This window comes from Arvicola amphibius, chromosome 8 (genome assembly GCF_903992535.2).
Source record: "Arvicola amphibius chromosome 8, mArvAmp1.2, whole genome shotgun sequence".
Lineage (NCBI taxonomy): Eukaryota > Metazoa > Chordata > Mammalia > Rodentia > Cricetidae > Arvicola > Arvicola amphibius.
This window is the reverse complement of record NC_052054.1, coordinates 89,385,361-89,401,855: the sequence shown is the minus strand read 5'-3', so window position 1 is coordinate 89,401,855 and position 16,495 is coordinate 89,385,361. Positions and strand designations below refer to the sequence as shown.

At 39.1% G+C, this 16,495-nt stretch overlaps 1 protein-coding gene across 3 annotated transcripts in view; it reads left to right on the top strand.

Annotated features, from left to right (window-relative positions):
• Positions 1-16,495, top strand: part of Fer (FER tyrosine kinase) — a 320,970-nt gene that overhangs the window by 31,685 nt on the left and 272,790 nt on the right. For all 3 annotated transcript variants that reach the window (XM_038339140.2, XM_038339139.2, XM_038339141.1), the window contains 2 exons: positions 6,763-7,028; positions 15,119-15,292. In XM_038339140.2, the coding sequence (XP_038195068.1) occupies positions 6,822-7,028; positions 15,119-15,292 (381 nt within the window). In that variant the 5' untranslated portion in view covers positions 6,763-6,821. The remainder of the gene's footprint in view (positions 1-6,762; positions 7,029-15,118; positions 15,293-16,495) is intronic.

Sequence of the window (16,495 nt, the reverse complement as noted above, 5' to 3'; positions counted from 1 at the left end):
TTTTCTTCTTTTGGATTGTGGATTTGGCGTCATACCTAAGTATTCTCTCTTTCTTTAGATCCTGAAGATTTCTTTTCATTTTTTTCTATTAATCTGAAATTTATCAGTAAATCTGTTTATATGTAATCACTTAAGTCCATGATTGCTTTTAGTTCTTTAATAAGGTGTTGGGTTAGAGTTGAGAAGGACAGTGCTTTCTCATTCAACCCTGTCAGAAGTCTGTTAAGCATAGTCGAGTCTATTTTGAGGTGTTGTATTCTGTACCATTATTGTCTGCCCCTGATACTAATACCATGCAGTTTTGGCTTCCGTCCTATATAGTTTATGTGAGCAGGCTTCCGTGTGTGTGTGTGTGTGTGTGTGTGTGTGGTACGTGTGTTTAAGCAGGTTTGGCTGTATTTTCTACAATATTGTTTCATTACCTTTCTTTCTCCTTGTTCTCTGATGAAGGAAGAGTTGTATTTTTTGTGAGTGTTGCATAGGTCTCTGTTTTTTCCCCCTGTTTTCTCTGTGTTGTCTGGATGGATGGACTTTGTTCTGTCCTAATACTCACCGATAGTGGCGCCTGTCATCTCCAGTGTACTGTGGATCAGAGTGGGGAAGAAAACTGCATTTCTTCCTTTTATAATTTTATCTGTTATTCTTACAGCTTGCCTAACTTAGTTAAGTTTTTACAACTTGTATTGTATTTTTACAGTTGTTCCAAGAGAGTTTATATTTTGTTGCTAAGTGTTTTTACGGTGGCTGCTTTAAAATCCTTAACTTATTATGCTGGTGCCCTGTTTTTCTTGGTACTAGTATTACTTATCTTTTCCCATTAAAATTGTGGTTTTCTTGATGTATTCTTTCATTGAACCCTGTATAATTTATGTGTTATGTTAGACTTGGGGACCACTTTAATCTCTTATTTTCATAAGTAATTACCTTGTTTAATTTTTTAGCATGCAGATTTTAGTCTGATTTTATGGGACACTATTCCAGTGATGGCTTAATTTTTACACTGTTATTTCTCTTTCCTTAATTTTTTTGGTAACTTGTGGGTTCCTGGTGGTTCCTACTTGTGCTACCCTAGAAGGTAGGACTTTCTTTCTTAGGTCAAGTCATGGATGTCTGTTGTAGGGGAAGGGTGTGCTGGCATTTTCTTACCACATTCTGCTTGCCTGATGTCTTCAGGATGGGGAAGACATGTGGGTTCTTGGATTGTACTTTGTGCAAAAGCTAGGTCCTTCCTTCCTTCCTGTCCTGCCTGCTTGTTCTGGTTTCTCTGAATGAGGAAGGAGTCCCTCAGGCCTAAGAGTACGAAAGTTCCTGTGTGTCAGTCAGACACATTAAAGATGCCCTCAGAGGCCCCAGATGTGCTGGTGTCACAGCAAGGAAAGATCACTTAGTCATTCCCCTATTTTAATTTGGCCCCGGAGTGAACTCGGGTTTGAATTCTCTAGTCTTTCATCTGTCTGTAGTTTGTATTTGACATTTTGTATAGGACCCGTTCCTAAGGAAGAGCTTTGTTCTGTCTTTATTGAACAGCACAGGAAGCATCACATGGGAAAGGAATGTGGGTACTGTACAGAAATTCTTAACAGTTTTGCAAGCAATTAAGTTACTGACCCCAACTGAGTCAGATAACAAGCGTTATTGTAAGCACACGGTTACCAAGCAATATCCATAGGCTGCTTCCAACATTTATGGTGGATATTCGTTGTATATGTTTGGTTTCCAACTATGGGCTGTTTTTAGCAAATGGCTGCCTTAATCAGTCTCCTTCAGGACCCAGCAATACTACTCCTGGGCATATACCCAAAAGATGCACACTCATACCAAGGACATTTGCTCACTTGTGTTCATAGCAGCATTATTTGTAATAGAACCTGGAAACAACCCAGGGGCCCCCTGACTGAAGAATCGATAAGGAAAATGTGATACATTTACACAACGGTAGAAAACAATGACATCTTGAAATTTGCATGCAAATGGACCTAGAGACCCAGATAGACACACATGGTATGTAATAGATGTAAAACAAAGGATAACCAGCCTGTGGACCGCAAGAGAGACATACATGGATCCCCCTGGGAAGGGGAATTATACAAGATCTCCTGAGAAAATTTGGAGTGGAGGAGAGAAGGGCAAGGAGGAGGGGAACATGAGGTAACAGAATGGTTGAGAAGGGAGAAGGACAGAGAGGAAGAACAAGGAAAGAGATATCTTGACTGAGAGAGCCATTATGGTACTAACAAGAAACCTGGCACTAGGGAAATTCTCAGGAATCCACAAGATGACACCAGCTAAGACCCTAAGAAATAGTGGAGAGGGTAGCTTAACAGCTCTTCTCCTGTAATCATATTGATGACTACCTTAACTGTCATCATAGAACCTTCATCCAGCCACTGATGGAAGCAGATGCAGATACCCACAGCTAAGCTCTGGCCTGAGCTGGAGACCAGTACAAGAGAGGGAGGAGCGATAATATGAGCAAAGGGGTCATGGCCGTAATGGGGTTTCCCACAGAAACAGCTGATCTGAGCTAGCGAGAGCTCACTGACTCTGGACTGGTAGTAGGGGAACCTGTATAGGACCAAATGAGGCCCACTATGTGGGGGACAGTTGTGAGGCTTGGGCAGTCTTTGGGGCCACTGGCCAGGATTTATCCTTAGTGCTTGAACTGGCATATAGATGCACATTCTCTTTGTAGGGATACCTTGTTCAGCATAGATGTGGTGGGAGGAGGGCCTTAGTCTTGCTCGAAGTGAAATGTCAGACTTTGTTGTCTCCCTCTAGGAGACTTACCCTTTCTGAGGAGTGGTGGATGGGGGTAGAATGGGGGGGGAAGAGTGGGGTGAGAGCAGGGGAGGCAGTGGGAACTGGGATAGATATGTAAAATGAGAAAAGATTGTTTTAAAAAATGAATTTAATAATTTTTTTTACAAAAAAATCCCATACACATACATATACACAAGCATTGATCTCAGTCAGGTGCATGGAAGAGTACATAATTTAAGATTACAGCTATGCATTAATTTAGGTTGTAAAAGTAGATTACATAGGAATTTACATAGTGAGGTTACATTATTCTCACATAGCAGGTTAAACAAACAGGCTGAGCACACAATAGGACATCAGGCTAAGTCTGTGTGATCTTAGTGAATATTAAATGATCTTAGTGAGCCCAGCAAAGGTTCCAGTCTCAAAATGTAAGAGAAGTTTTCATAAGCATGTACTATCACATTCCTGAATGGATTGTTAGCTATGACAGGGTCTCTCTAGCAGATTCCGTCTGCTTGACTTGTCCATTCCTGGTAGAAAAGGTGAACCATGGCCTGGTTTGCACTCTACTTAATCACTGCCCACTGGTGACTATTTTAGGTACTGTAGTTTGGTATTAATGCAAACACTAGTCATATATATATATACATATATATATACACATATATATATATGTATGTATCTGATTTGTCATTAATAAGGTAGTTATATGTAGTTTATTGGTCTGTTAGTTAATTTCTTAAGGATTTGCTATGTCCTACAGTCCAACAGTTAGATAGTTAATTTATTATGGACTTGACTTATTTTAAAAATATTTTTATTCCATTTTTTTCCTAAAGAGAGATGTATATGTAAATATATATATATATATATTCTGACTTAGAATATTAATAAACATTAATAAGCTCTTAACATAGGCAGGAACATTTCCCAGATTATGCCAGATTCTGTTTCACTTTTTTCTGAGCTCTACATAATTTTTTGAAGCTTTTGATAGCAGAAATAAAATGCTTATCATGATGTATTTAGAAGCAGAGTTGGTATTTATGCCACGTTAGGACTAAATCTAATCACAATTTTAAGATAAGTGTATTTTTTTAGAAATTAAAATATTCTCAACATTTCTTCCTTCAAAAATGTCTTTATCCTTTGGCTGAACACAGGGTGAGGAGTATGTTTTCACCAGCTACAGATAAAAATAGCAACAGCAACAACAAAAAATCATTGTCAGTTTTTACACCCCACTATGATTGAATTTTCTACTGTGGCCCTGGGGGTTGAGCCATGGACTTTGCATACTAGAAAAGGGTCTACCACTGAGCCAAACCCAGGCCCAAAGCAGTTGTTTTAAACCTGATGTTTGGGGCCAGAAGCCTGAAATCATCCTGTCTGACGCTCAGGTGAATAAGTTTGTCCCTCTGTAGTTACGTCTCAGCCAATGACCACTCAGTCTTGATTGTTGCATTGGAAATTTTAGCAAGGAGTTTCTTATAATTCATAAACATGTTTCCTAATTACTTTATAGTTAATACAATTGAACATTTTTCAGCTGGGGAACAATTGTAAGTTATTGTCTGCTTGGAGGACAATAATTTTTGACATGTCTTTAGATGAAGCAACTGAAGTTAGAGAAACTTCTTTTTGTATCTGTGTAGTTCAGATGGTGTCAATGTTTTTAACTGGAAACAGAATCTGTGGTTGGGACTGTAGCTCAGTGGTAGAGAGCACTTGCCTAGCATGTGCGAGGCCTGAGGTTCAGTTTCCAGCACCACACAAGAGAACGAAGAGCCACTACCATAGCAGCGAAACAGCTGACTATCCAGAACTGGAAAGGGAAAGCATGGTTCACATTTCTTCTGCCTGTTTGGAAGAGTCACTGCTGGAGAGACGGACTGGAGGGCAAAATAAATTTTACAATAGTTTTTAGGGCTTACAATAAACAAGGAGAATATCTTAGGGAGGTTTTTACCTGGCCTGTACCTTATCTTAAGTTATGTCTTGGTGAGTTTTAAATAACTGTTTTGAGTTACTGTTTGAGTTCTAGTCCATTTTCTATCACCAATTGCATTGTAATATGGACAGAGTAACTTTATAAATAAGATGGGTTCGTTTGGGCTTAGGGTGTGGAAGTGCAAGGTCAGTGAGACACATCTGGGGTGACCTTACTGCCAGAGACCCAAGATTGTTCAGACTATTTCAAGGAGTAAGGGTGTGTGTGTGTGGGGGGGGAGGGTGGGGCAGAGAAGAGAAGAGAGGAGAGAGGCAGGCAAAGAGTAATTCTGGGTTCTTTCCATCTTGTAGAGCTCTTGCTATCAGGATTCAATCACGGGACTGTATGCTAATAACTTCATCCTGATCATCTCCCAGAGGCCCTCCTGCTAAGTACCACAGTGGGATTAACTTTCCACCTTTTATTACCTCTCCTTGGAGATTAAATCCCAACACATCGGCCTTGAGATGCATCAAGCATACGTAAAACACAGCCCTCACATACTGAGGAATTCACCTGGTGGAAGTGTGCAGCTGAGTTGTTTTTAGCTGGCTCCCAGAGCTGTGCTGCCACCACCGTCGAGTGTACCTCTCAGGTCTCGGCCTCCACTTCTCAACACATTCACTAGCCCTAGACAGCCCCGAATCTATTTCATATCTCTAATTGGCCTATTTTACACATGCCATGTAAATAGAATTATACAATATGTGGACTTTTGTATCTTAATTTTTTTCATCTACAAGATGTTTTCAGTGTAGCTTATGTCAAATGTATAGATCAAACTGGAGTCTCTGGCTTTGTTAATACTTTAATTCTTTCACCTTTGAACCTTTCATGAGCTTATTTATATCAGCTCTTTATTTTGAAGAACACAAGTTTGCAATAAAAAAGATTTGTTCCCAATTGTTTTATTCGTTTTTTTAAAATGTTTTTGTAAATGGCATTGATTTTTTTTTTTTTTTTTTGAGACAGGGTTTCTCTGTATTGCCCTGGCTGTCCTGGAACTCACTCTGTAGACCAGGCTGACCTCAAACTCATAGAGATCTCCCTGCCTCTGCCTCCCAAGTGCTGGGATTAGTGGCGTGTGCTACCACTGGCCAGCATTGGAATTTATTTTTAATTTAATTTTTCTGGTTGATTGTTGCTCATATGTGGACATTAGATTGACTTTTTAAACTCTGGCCTTGCATGGAGTATGTTAGTGAGTGCCATGTCACATGATCAAATGTGTGAGAAAAGCCATGTAAGTAAAGTGGGTTTCATGGATTTCCTTCCATGGTCCTTTGACTGTTTCTGAGGTCTTGGTGTGGAGTATACTATGGTAGCAGGCATGTATGTAGAAGCTGCTCACCTTGGAAACCGGGAATCGGAGAGAAAGAACAGAACCAGGAAAAATCAGTAAGGGTCGCCTTCCAGTGAGCTTCCTGCCTGCTGAGGCTCCCCTCTAGAGTCTCCACCACCTCCTGAATAGGTCATCAGCTGGGGTGGAGACATTGGCACCCTCTCCATCAGTCATGCTTGGTAACATACCAGACTCTCTCTGTGTGGTGCCATCTGCAAGTGGAATCCACTTCACTTCTTGTCTAGTCTCATCATTTCAAATTTTCATTTTGTGCATATGTGTGTCCCTATGTGCAGGTGTGTGCATGCGAGTGCAGGTACCTGAGGAGCTGGAGGTGTCGGGTCCCCTGAGTTGTAGTGTAGACTGTTATGAGAGCTGTTGTTGAGAACTGTACTCGGGTCCTCTGGAAGAACAGTGTATACTCTAAGCGCTGTATCATCTCTTCATCCCCTTTCCTAGTTATCATTTATTTTACGATGTCATTACAGTACCTGGAACCTTCAGTACAACAGCAATACAGTGCACATCCTCGATTTCTTCCTGATCTTTGGGAGAAGACATCTAATTGTCATTGTTTTTTAAATTCTTACATTGAAACAATAGACCATGCTTTTTCTTTGCAGACTAATTTCCTTCTAATTGAGACTTCTTATGTTTATGCCCACAGATATGTGCTGACTAGCAGGCCCACTTGTGCCGTATAGAGGACAAGCAGTACCTTACAAAATGGGATTTGGGAGTGACCTGAGGAACTCACAGGAAGCTGTGTTAAAGTTGCAAGACTGGGAATTACGGTTGCTGGAAACAGTGAAGAAATTCATGGCTCTGAGAATAAAAAGCGATAAGGAGTATGCGTATACGTTACAGAATCTTTGTAATCAAGTTGATAAAGAAAGTACTGTGCAGGTGAATTATGTCAGTAATGTGTCCAAGGTAAGAGTGATTTTATGTGTTCTGTATAGCAACATAGTTGTCCTCAGAACAAATGGATCGTACTATAGAACAAGCATACCCATGTCAACTTGTGTTCTAAAGTTTCTCTTAATGCTGTTTTATCTGCTTCCTCCAAATGTTACAAATATGATGTTTGCATGTATGTGGAGATAGGTGTGTGCAAATGCACACACCTGAGCACTGCACTTGGAGACTGCAGGAGGACATTGGCTGTCTTCTGTGGCTTTCCACCAAAGTGGAAACAAGTCCCTAACTCAAGGACTAGGCTAGGGCTAGACTGTCTGGGCAGCAAACTCCTGGGATCCACCTATTGCTGCCTTAAAACACTGGGATTCTAGGCACATGTGATCATGTCTGGCTTTTTTGTGTGGGTGTAGGGATTTGTATCAGACTTTCAGATTTGCACAGCTACCACATTTACTCACTGAGGGGTCTCCCCAGTTCTTGTCTCCTGTAAATGTTTATGTGCTCACTTTAATACCCTTTCAGTTTACAATATATTTTAATATGACTATTTGATATTATTAAATATAGTTCGGTTTACTATTTTAACATTCACTTTCTCTTTGTTCCATCTTCCTTTATTTTTTTAATTTATTTACCCCCTTTATTTTTTTTCTCAAATTAAAATTAATTAATTTTTGTTTTTTTGAGGCAGGGTCTCTCTACATAGCTCTGGCTGTCCTGAAACTCACTATGGAGACCAGGCTGGCCTTAAACTCACAAGAGATATACTTGCTTCTGCCTCCCAACTTCTGAGAGTAAAGGTGTAAACCATCATGCCCAGCCTTAAATTTATTTTTAGTTGATGAATATTCATGTAGTATTAACTAATGTTTTGAGACCTTTTGTACATTGTGTAATGTTTAATAATATTTAGATAGATTGAACTAGTCACTTTTTAAAAATTATATGATCTCTGGTAAGTAGTATATCACATTGCAGGCAGGTCCCACTCCTTAGGGTAGGTGGGCAACGCAAACTGGACTTTGATTAAAAAAAGTCAGTTGGGTGGGTGGGGAGGTGACACCTGAGATGGTCACTGCGAAGATTTGGGAACTAAATATGATCACAGTACACGGTATGACATTCTCAAGGAATTAATAAAAATATTATTAAAAACCCTGTTTCTCCAATTATGTATTTCCTTTTGATGAAAACATTCAAAGTTCTAAGACCTTTCTTCCAACTTTTTGAAGTCTGTAGTAGACAGTACTTGGGAAGCTAATAAGTTACATTTGCTCTCTGCAGTTTCTCCAGTTAGGTGACAAAACATACAATCATGAGATGAAAACAAGAGGTAGTTTTAGCAAGAACAAAAACAATAAAGGAATGGTTCAAGACCCAGTGATTCTCTACCAGGACACTAAGAATACACAGTAGGAAAAAGCCAGTCTCTTAAGTTAAAGATACAGAAAAACTGATAGTCACATGCTTAAGAATAAAAGCAAATGTCTGTCACTCCCCAGTTACAGAATTACACTCAGAGTGAATTAAAAAGACAAATGGGATTGCTCATCATGGTTCTGAATTCTCTGATGATTATGTGTAGGTCCCATGTTAATCATAAGCATCTTTTTCAGTCAATCTTTCTTGTGTCTCCATGTTTCTACTCAATACGTTTGTTTCTTCTAGTTTCCTTGATGGACAGGATGTAGTCATCGTAGCTCTCTGGTTATCCTGCTGTTCTATCATGTGGGCGGCTTTTGTGTCTTTCCTGTCCTCCCCTCCCCCATGCAGTGCTGGGGTTCAGACCCACGGCTTTGTGTGTGCTAGGCAAGGCTACTGCCATTGCCCTTTGTATTCATCCCTGGCCTCTGGCTTAGCTTCTCTCCTCATCTTAGTGGCACTTTCCTGTATTGTCTCTCTAATAATCCTTGAATTGCTTCCAGGCATCACGGCCAGTACTTTCTATCTTGTTAGATGTGTTTGTTGTCCCTACATATTTTTGAGCTTTGCTTTCGGATGCAGCTGAACCACTTTCAGACAGTGTGATCCTCTGCTTTCTTGTTTTTGCATTTGTTAGGTCCAGCTGTGACTGATTTGATTTCTGATCACTTTATCTTCTCTACATAGCAAGATCATTCTTAATACAAAAGCGTGTCTATTTATTATAAAAACGTAAATTCTGACTTTGGGACACTGTTGTGAGTTGTGGCCCTGTAAATTCTCAACTGGTTTCTTGCAATCTTTTGGGTGGTTGCTTTTTAGGTCTTAGTGGTTTTCTCACACATTCAAACTGTCCAGTACTCACCTCTGTTATTGAGGAAAAGTCTGTGTAGGTCTCCAGAGTTTTCTCTCTATGCCCAGCTCTCTTTTATAATGTTTTGTTTGTGTTCTTTCTCTAGGAAACCATGAGTTCTGCTAATCTGTGGGGTTTTTTTTTGGCCCCTTTGTGTCCTGAAATCACTCTTCTCAACTGGACATTACTGGGGTTTTGCTTACTTGTGACCTAGACTTTTTTTTTTTTTTTTTTTTAAATCAAGTCAGCCTTAGTAATGTTAGGGCTTAGATCATGATTTATAGTCTTCAAGGAATCATTTTTTTTTTACTGCTGTCTACTGTCCCTTGAGTGCTTATTTTATATATGTTTGTCTAGCTATCATTTTAGGTAAGTGGATAAATTAATACACATTTCTCTACTGTCACAGAAAGTGTAACAATTTATGAGGTACTGAAGGATGCGTTATGTCCTTTTGTTCCCAAATATTTGTGCATGTGTTTTCTTTTTTTTTTCTTTCTTTCTTTCTTTTTTTTTTTTTTTTTCGAGACAGGGTTTCTCTGCAGCTTTAGAGCCTGTCCTGGAACTAGCTCTTGTAGACCAGGCTGGTCTCGAACTCACAGAGATCCGCCTGCCTCTGCCTCCCGAGTGCTGGGATTAAAGGCGTGCGCCACCACCGCCCGGCTGTGCATGTGTTTTCTAAGAATATAGTTGCTATATAATGAATCAAATTATAATAGTTTAATCATAATACATGTTACTGTTTAAATATTGTTAAAAATAAATTTCCTGGTCTGGTGACATGGCTCAGTGGTTAAAAGCTCTTGCTGTTTAGTCTAACAATGTGACTTCCATCCTGGAAGCCCTGTGAAGGCTGAGTGAGGTCATGTGCATCTATAATCCACAGGGAGATGGGAGGCAGGCATGATAGTCACCTGGAGGCAAACAGTCTGGCGTGGAGCATGGCAGAAGTGAGGAGACCTACCTCAGTAAGGTAGAAAGGAGAGAAGCAACTCCTATTGGTTGTCCTCCGACCTGCCACATAGCCCCTTCAATAACAAACATGACACCCCGACCTGGTCTAAATAGCCAGCTTTCCCCAGCAGTCCTGTTTCTACCCAGAGTTGGCATTACAGGCCAGAATCCACAGCTGCCTGGCTTTATGTGGGTTCTGGGAATCTTAATTCCCGTTGTCTTCATGTCTGCGTGATAAGCATTTATCTGTTGAGCCATCTCCCAAGCCTCCAGCTTTTGTCCACTGTTCCAGTAATAGCTTTTTCTGGAAAATGTTGCTTGTCTTACCTTGACTCAAAATTAAGTCCGGAAGCAGTCATTTCATTTAGTTTTTGTCTTTTCAGTGAACTTTAGTTTAAAACATAAACAGGAAATATAATACTAAATGAAATATGCTACAGTTTATCATGTATTTCTCTAAAAGAGTAACCAACTACCTTTTCCATGTGTTTAATAGCTATTTTATTATATTTTTGGTTTTTTTCGTGACAGGGTTTCTTTTTTTTTTGTAGCTTTGGAGCCTGTCCGACCAGGCTGGCTTTGAATTCACAGAGATCCGCCTTCCTCCGCCTCCCAAGTGCTGGGATTAAAGGTGTGCGCCATCACCGCCTGGCCGCTATTTTATTTTTTAGAAACAGTTTCGTGGATGTGTGTGTGTTTGTGCACATTGTATGCAGGGACCCACAGAGTCCCGAAGGGGGAGGTAGGTCCCTTGGAGCTGGAGTTATAGGTGCTTGTGAGCCATTTGATGTGGGTGCTGGCAACCAGACTTTGGTGCTCTGGAAGAGTAGCGAAGACTTAACCACTGAGCAGTATCTCCAGCTACTGTAACCATTTTACTTCTTTATTTGAAGGGAGATATTGACTTAATCTCTTAAACACAAAGTAGATAGAAATATTAGCAGTACTCATACACTACCCTAAAATATTTTGATGATCTACAGTTAATAGTAGCCACATGATACAAACATTGTATATGTAATATATTTGTTATATATAATAGTATATAATTTATATTATAATTCTCAGGAGACAGAGTTAGTTCTTATATACCATTTGATTTGAAATGTGAATTTATTATAACTGAAGTGATATATTAAGGCACAAGTTGAACCTCATGAGTATTTTCCTAATGTATAGAAGTGGAGGAAGCACTAGGTTAATTTATGAATGGTTCCCAGTTGAACCAAGTTGCCTAGGACACATTTCAGACATGCACCACAGTCCTTCGCTGGCTGCCGTTGTTTGCTCATTTATTATGAGCCAGACTTGTCTGCATGTAGTACTGCAGCTTGCTTATCTCATAAGATAGTCTTTTCTACCACTTCCAGGAACTCATGGGAATAATCCTTCTAAAACCTACTTTCATGGGGATATTTCTAGTCTTTTCAAGAGAAAGTACAATGTTTATTGTAGTGTATTTCTTAATCCCTTAATATATGTGAAGCTGTACGAAGTTGCTGTATTTTTCAATGCATCCTTGATTAATGCATTGACTATTATCCTCCTAACACACCAGTAAGCCCTGTGACTTTTAGTGTATACTTTTGTACAATGAAGAGTTTGTCAGTGACACAAACGCTTTGTCACAGCAGGACTTGTACGGTGGAATTACTCAGGGAGGTTTGACCCCATGACAGAGGTCTCAGAAGCATGCTGAATTCCGGTCATAGACTCCCCAAACTGATGTTTCCAAAAGGCTCAGTTAGTTTTGATTATAGCCAGGTTAGAGACCATTTGGAGCAGGTGGACCAATATTTAAAGAAAATGCAGAGAGGTTTTTATGAGTGGGGCCCATCTAAAGATTCCTTTGTACTTGGAGTTGAATCTTTGAAAACTCTGTTTTAGGGAAATTTAATGAGTTGCTTTCTGGCTTTTTGTAACCCCTAAGGACTTAGAGACTCCAGCATTTTCCTTATATAACAGGCAAGCTTAAATAAAAACTGTTGCTTTAGAGGATCATTTATTTTGAGTTATTGTGTAGTGCAGAAACTATGCATTCTTCATGGAATTTTAATGTTGAATTTTTGAAAAAAATTCAACCAAGAGGAAAGCAAGCAAGTACTTGGAGGATATAATCTATAGCACAAAGCTGTTTTTCGACAGCTATTATTTAGCTATTTTTCAAGCTTGAGTCATCTTGTTGACTGTTTTCAATGCCGTGCTGTAATTATAGGCCCAGGAGTAGCTGGTTCTTTGACTCAGTGTCTTAGAATACATACTTTTGGTATAATAACACTTACATTACTGCCTGTTTGGAAACTGATTCCTCTCACCACATGTCTGCTTGTTCAAAGGTGGAGGGCGAGAAAGGACATGTGCTTTTCTGACAGGTGTACATTTTCTTAAAAAATTAAAAGAAAATTATGTGCATGGGTGTTCTAGCTTCTTGTATTTTTTGCACTATGTGTATGCAGTGTTCATGGCGGCCAGAAGAAGGTGGAGCTCCCCTGGAACTGGCTTGAGATTGCATGGACCTGAGTTACAGACGGTTGTGAGCCATAATGTGGGTGCTGGGAATCAAGCCCGGGTCCTTTGGAAGAACAGCCAGTGCTCCCATCTTCTGAGCCATCTCCAGCCCCCAAAGGAGTACGTTTTCTCCTGTGTGTAGTTTTTGTTTTCAATAAGCTGAGCGTGCAGTTTACTTTTTAAATATTATATTGTCATTTCAGGATAATTGATACTGTTTATCTCTGTGGGTTTCCAAAGCACGAAACTGTCATTTTCTCATTTATATTCATTATTTTATACTGCTGGGATTGTATTTAGTACATGCAACTAACCTCTTTTCGATAGTTGGGGAGAAGGAAAATTTTCTAAATGGAATCATTTTTAAGCTGTAATTCAAAAATGGTACATTCATTTTTAGGTAAATCTTATTTTTACAAAACGAGAATAAAAAGTGCATAAATATTTTAAAATCACAGCGTTCAGGTAAAAGTAGTATTATGTGAGTATTTTAACCATATTATTGCAAATTCTGAATGATGTTATAAAATTAAAAATAATATCTCAGGTTAGTATTTTGTTTTTCTGGAGCACAGGAATGTGTGTGCTATCAGCATCTCTCTCTTAACTTGGTCTGGTTCTGAATTATCCAGTGTTGGATTTAGATTGCTCCCATAAGATGTTTTGTTTCCTAATTCTTCTTTTAATGGGGATTCTAAAGGGTTACCATTATTTTTAGTTAGTTAACAAAACTATAGTGAGAAGTCTCCTTGATCTTCACCTCTGCCGCTTTGTAACAAAGCATGCCGTGTCAAGAATGACAGGAATTGACCTAGAAAGATGTCTTCACTTGGTTGTCATCATGCTGCAAAGTAGCTGGTGTGTGTGTGTGTGTGTGTGTGTGTACACACACAAGCCCCACATTCAGTTACAGCACTCCATATGGGGCCATGATCCACAGGGTGAGGTGCTGAGAGTTGGACCACAGAGGTTGGCTTTAGAAGGAGTGAGGTTGGATAGATGTAATGGAGACCATCAGTTTTTTTTTTTCTCTTGTATGCTGCACAGGACTTGAAAGAAGAAAACAGTGGTTATTTAATAGAACTTTGCTTCTTTTCTTTACTTCCCTTCCCCTCTCTTTCCTTCTTTTTTCCCTCCTGTCTTAGGGTTTCTATTGATATAAAGACACCATGACCATGGTGCTGGAGAAGCTGAGAGTTCTACATCTTGATCTATAGACAACAGGAAATGAACTGAACTCAGTCTAGCTTAAGCATAGGAGACCTCAAAGCCCACTCCCACAGTGACACTCTTCCTCCAGTGCCACACCTACTCCAACAAAGACACACCTCCTAATAGTGCCACTCCCTACGTGAGGTGGGCAGTGCAGTAGGGTATTGGGAGGTGTTGAGGGCCGTGTGAGGTGGGCAGTGCAGTGGGGTATTAGGCAACACAGGATGCACCTCCATGGGCACATAGGGCAACCTGACCTAGTTGTGTAGTCTTTAATATTGGCTTCAAGATGGCTCCCTCTTAGGCTGCCAGCACTCATATGTAGACTCACAAAAATTAAAAAAAAAAATGTTTACAGTGCTTTAGAGAATATTTTTGTTTTTGGAAGGCAGGACAAGAACTTGGACTTCTTGTGCTTAGCTTATTTACTTAATTACTATTGCCTTAATTTACTATACATGCCACATGCCTTTTCTCAATATATTTTTAGGATAAAAATGCCAGATAAAAAAGATAATTATACAAGTTATTATTGCTGTTTATGTTTTAAGACAGTATTTATGTTCTGTTGTTCTATGGGTTTTAATACTTAAATATTTAATTAAATATTCAATTAAAAGTAACTAATTAAAAGAGATGTTAATGAATTGATTACATCAGTTTTTTTGTTAGTTTTGAGGCAGGATTCCACAATGTAGTTCGAGCTGGTCTGGGACTCATTATGTAGTTCATGTTGGCCTTAACCCTGTGATAGTTCATATTCCTCTCTTTTCTGTGCTGAGATTATAGACATGAGCTACCATGTGCAGCTTGTTAAGTTTTAGATCTCAAAGGAAGTGATACTTGAGTTGTAAACTGTTTTGTGGCATCAAGAGCAGGTTAGCTGCCATATTTTCATATTTGAAAGGAAAAATGATGAGTTCATAGGCCATATATCATGTTTCATGTACATTACAGTATTCTGCATAAGCTCTCATTGACATCTGAAGCATTTGTTCTTGAAGATGTTGACTACAGATCATAGTTCATTGTACAGTTTTACAGAAACCTGCTGTTTATAATGTAAAGGCATTATAAAGTAAACATTTATAACTTTTGAACATTTAAATCATAGTTAAGTAGAAACTTCTAATTTTCTTTATTATTTTTAAAGTCTTGGCTACTGATGATTCAGCAGACGGAGCAGCTTAGTAGGATAATGAAGACCCACGCTGAGGACCTGAACTCTGGGCCCTTGCACCGGCTCACCATGATGATCAAGGACAAGCAGCAGGTGAAGAAGAGCTACATAGGCATTCACCAGCAGATAGAGGCAGAGATGATCAAGGTTGGTCCAGCTCTAGTTGGTGTTCTCATGAGTTTCGTTTAGAACTTATTTTAATATTTTGTCCTATTTGGCCTTAAAATTGTCATTTCCTGACAAGAAGTGTTTGGTGTGTTTAGTAATACTTTATTGTGTACAGAATATTGCTGATTGTAAGATACCATTTCACTACCAACAAAGAGAAAACACACCGACCGTTATGCTCTGTCTCAGAGATCTTGTAATAACTTGGAATATGTATTTTTTGTTTACTGAAATAGTTTTTAGGGCTGGAGAGATGACTCAGCCGTTAAAACACTGGTTGCTTTTCCAGGGACCCAGGTTCTATTCCCATCACCCACTTAACAGCTCACAACCATCTGTAACTCCAGTCCAAGGGGATCTGACGCCCTCTTTTGGCTTCTGTGAACATTACAAGCACATAATACACAGATAATGGCAGCAAAACCGTCAGCATACATGAAATAAAATAAACTTTGAAAAAAAAATGAAAAATTGCTTTTAGCTTATATAAAAATTAAATATGTATATATTTCTTTGTATTAGTAATAACTTAGTCAGTGTATCCCCGAGTTTTTTGCATTCAGAGTTTGTCTCTTCTGGGTAATTTTTTAACATTTGTTGCAGAGCTTTGATTGTCCAAACAGAAGAGCAGCATGGTCCCTCTAGCTGTTCCCAGGTCACTACCCCTCTTTTGCTTTATGGAGTCTCATACTTCCTCCCAGTATTGGTTTGCTTAAAGGAAACCCCAATATCATTTTGTCCCAAAACATTTTAGTAGTGTATGTTGGTAATAAAAGGATTCCTTTTGAAAATAAGAACATTTCATTAATCCACTTAAAAATGTCAGAAGTCAGTATTATTAAATATCCAGTGTTTAAATACTTGCACATTAAGTGGTTTCAATTTATTTATTTTAGTCAGGATCTAGTCTGAGACATGAGTTGTATTTGAATAATTGCATTTCAGTCCGCAGGTTGGTCTTCCTGTTTATTTTTGAAAAATGCCATTTACTAACTAAAGGAATTAGATAATTTGCTATATGCAGTTGAATTCCTTCAATTTTGAATTTTTCTTTCATTCTTTTTGTTTGTTTGTTTGTTTGAGATAGGGTCTCCCTATGTAGCCTTAGCTGGTTTGGAACTCCCTCTGTAGAGCAGGCTGGCCTTGTGCTCACAGAGCTCTGCCTTCATCTGCCCCCAAGTG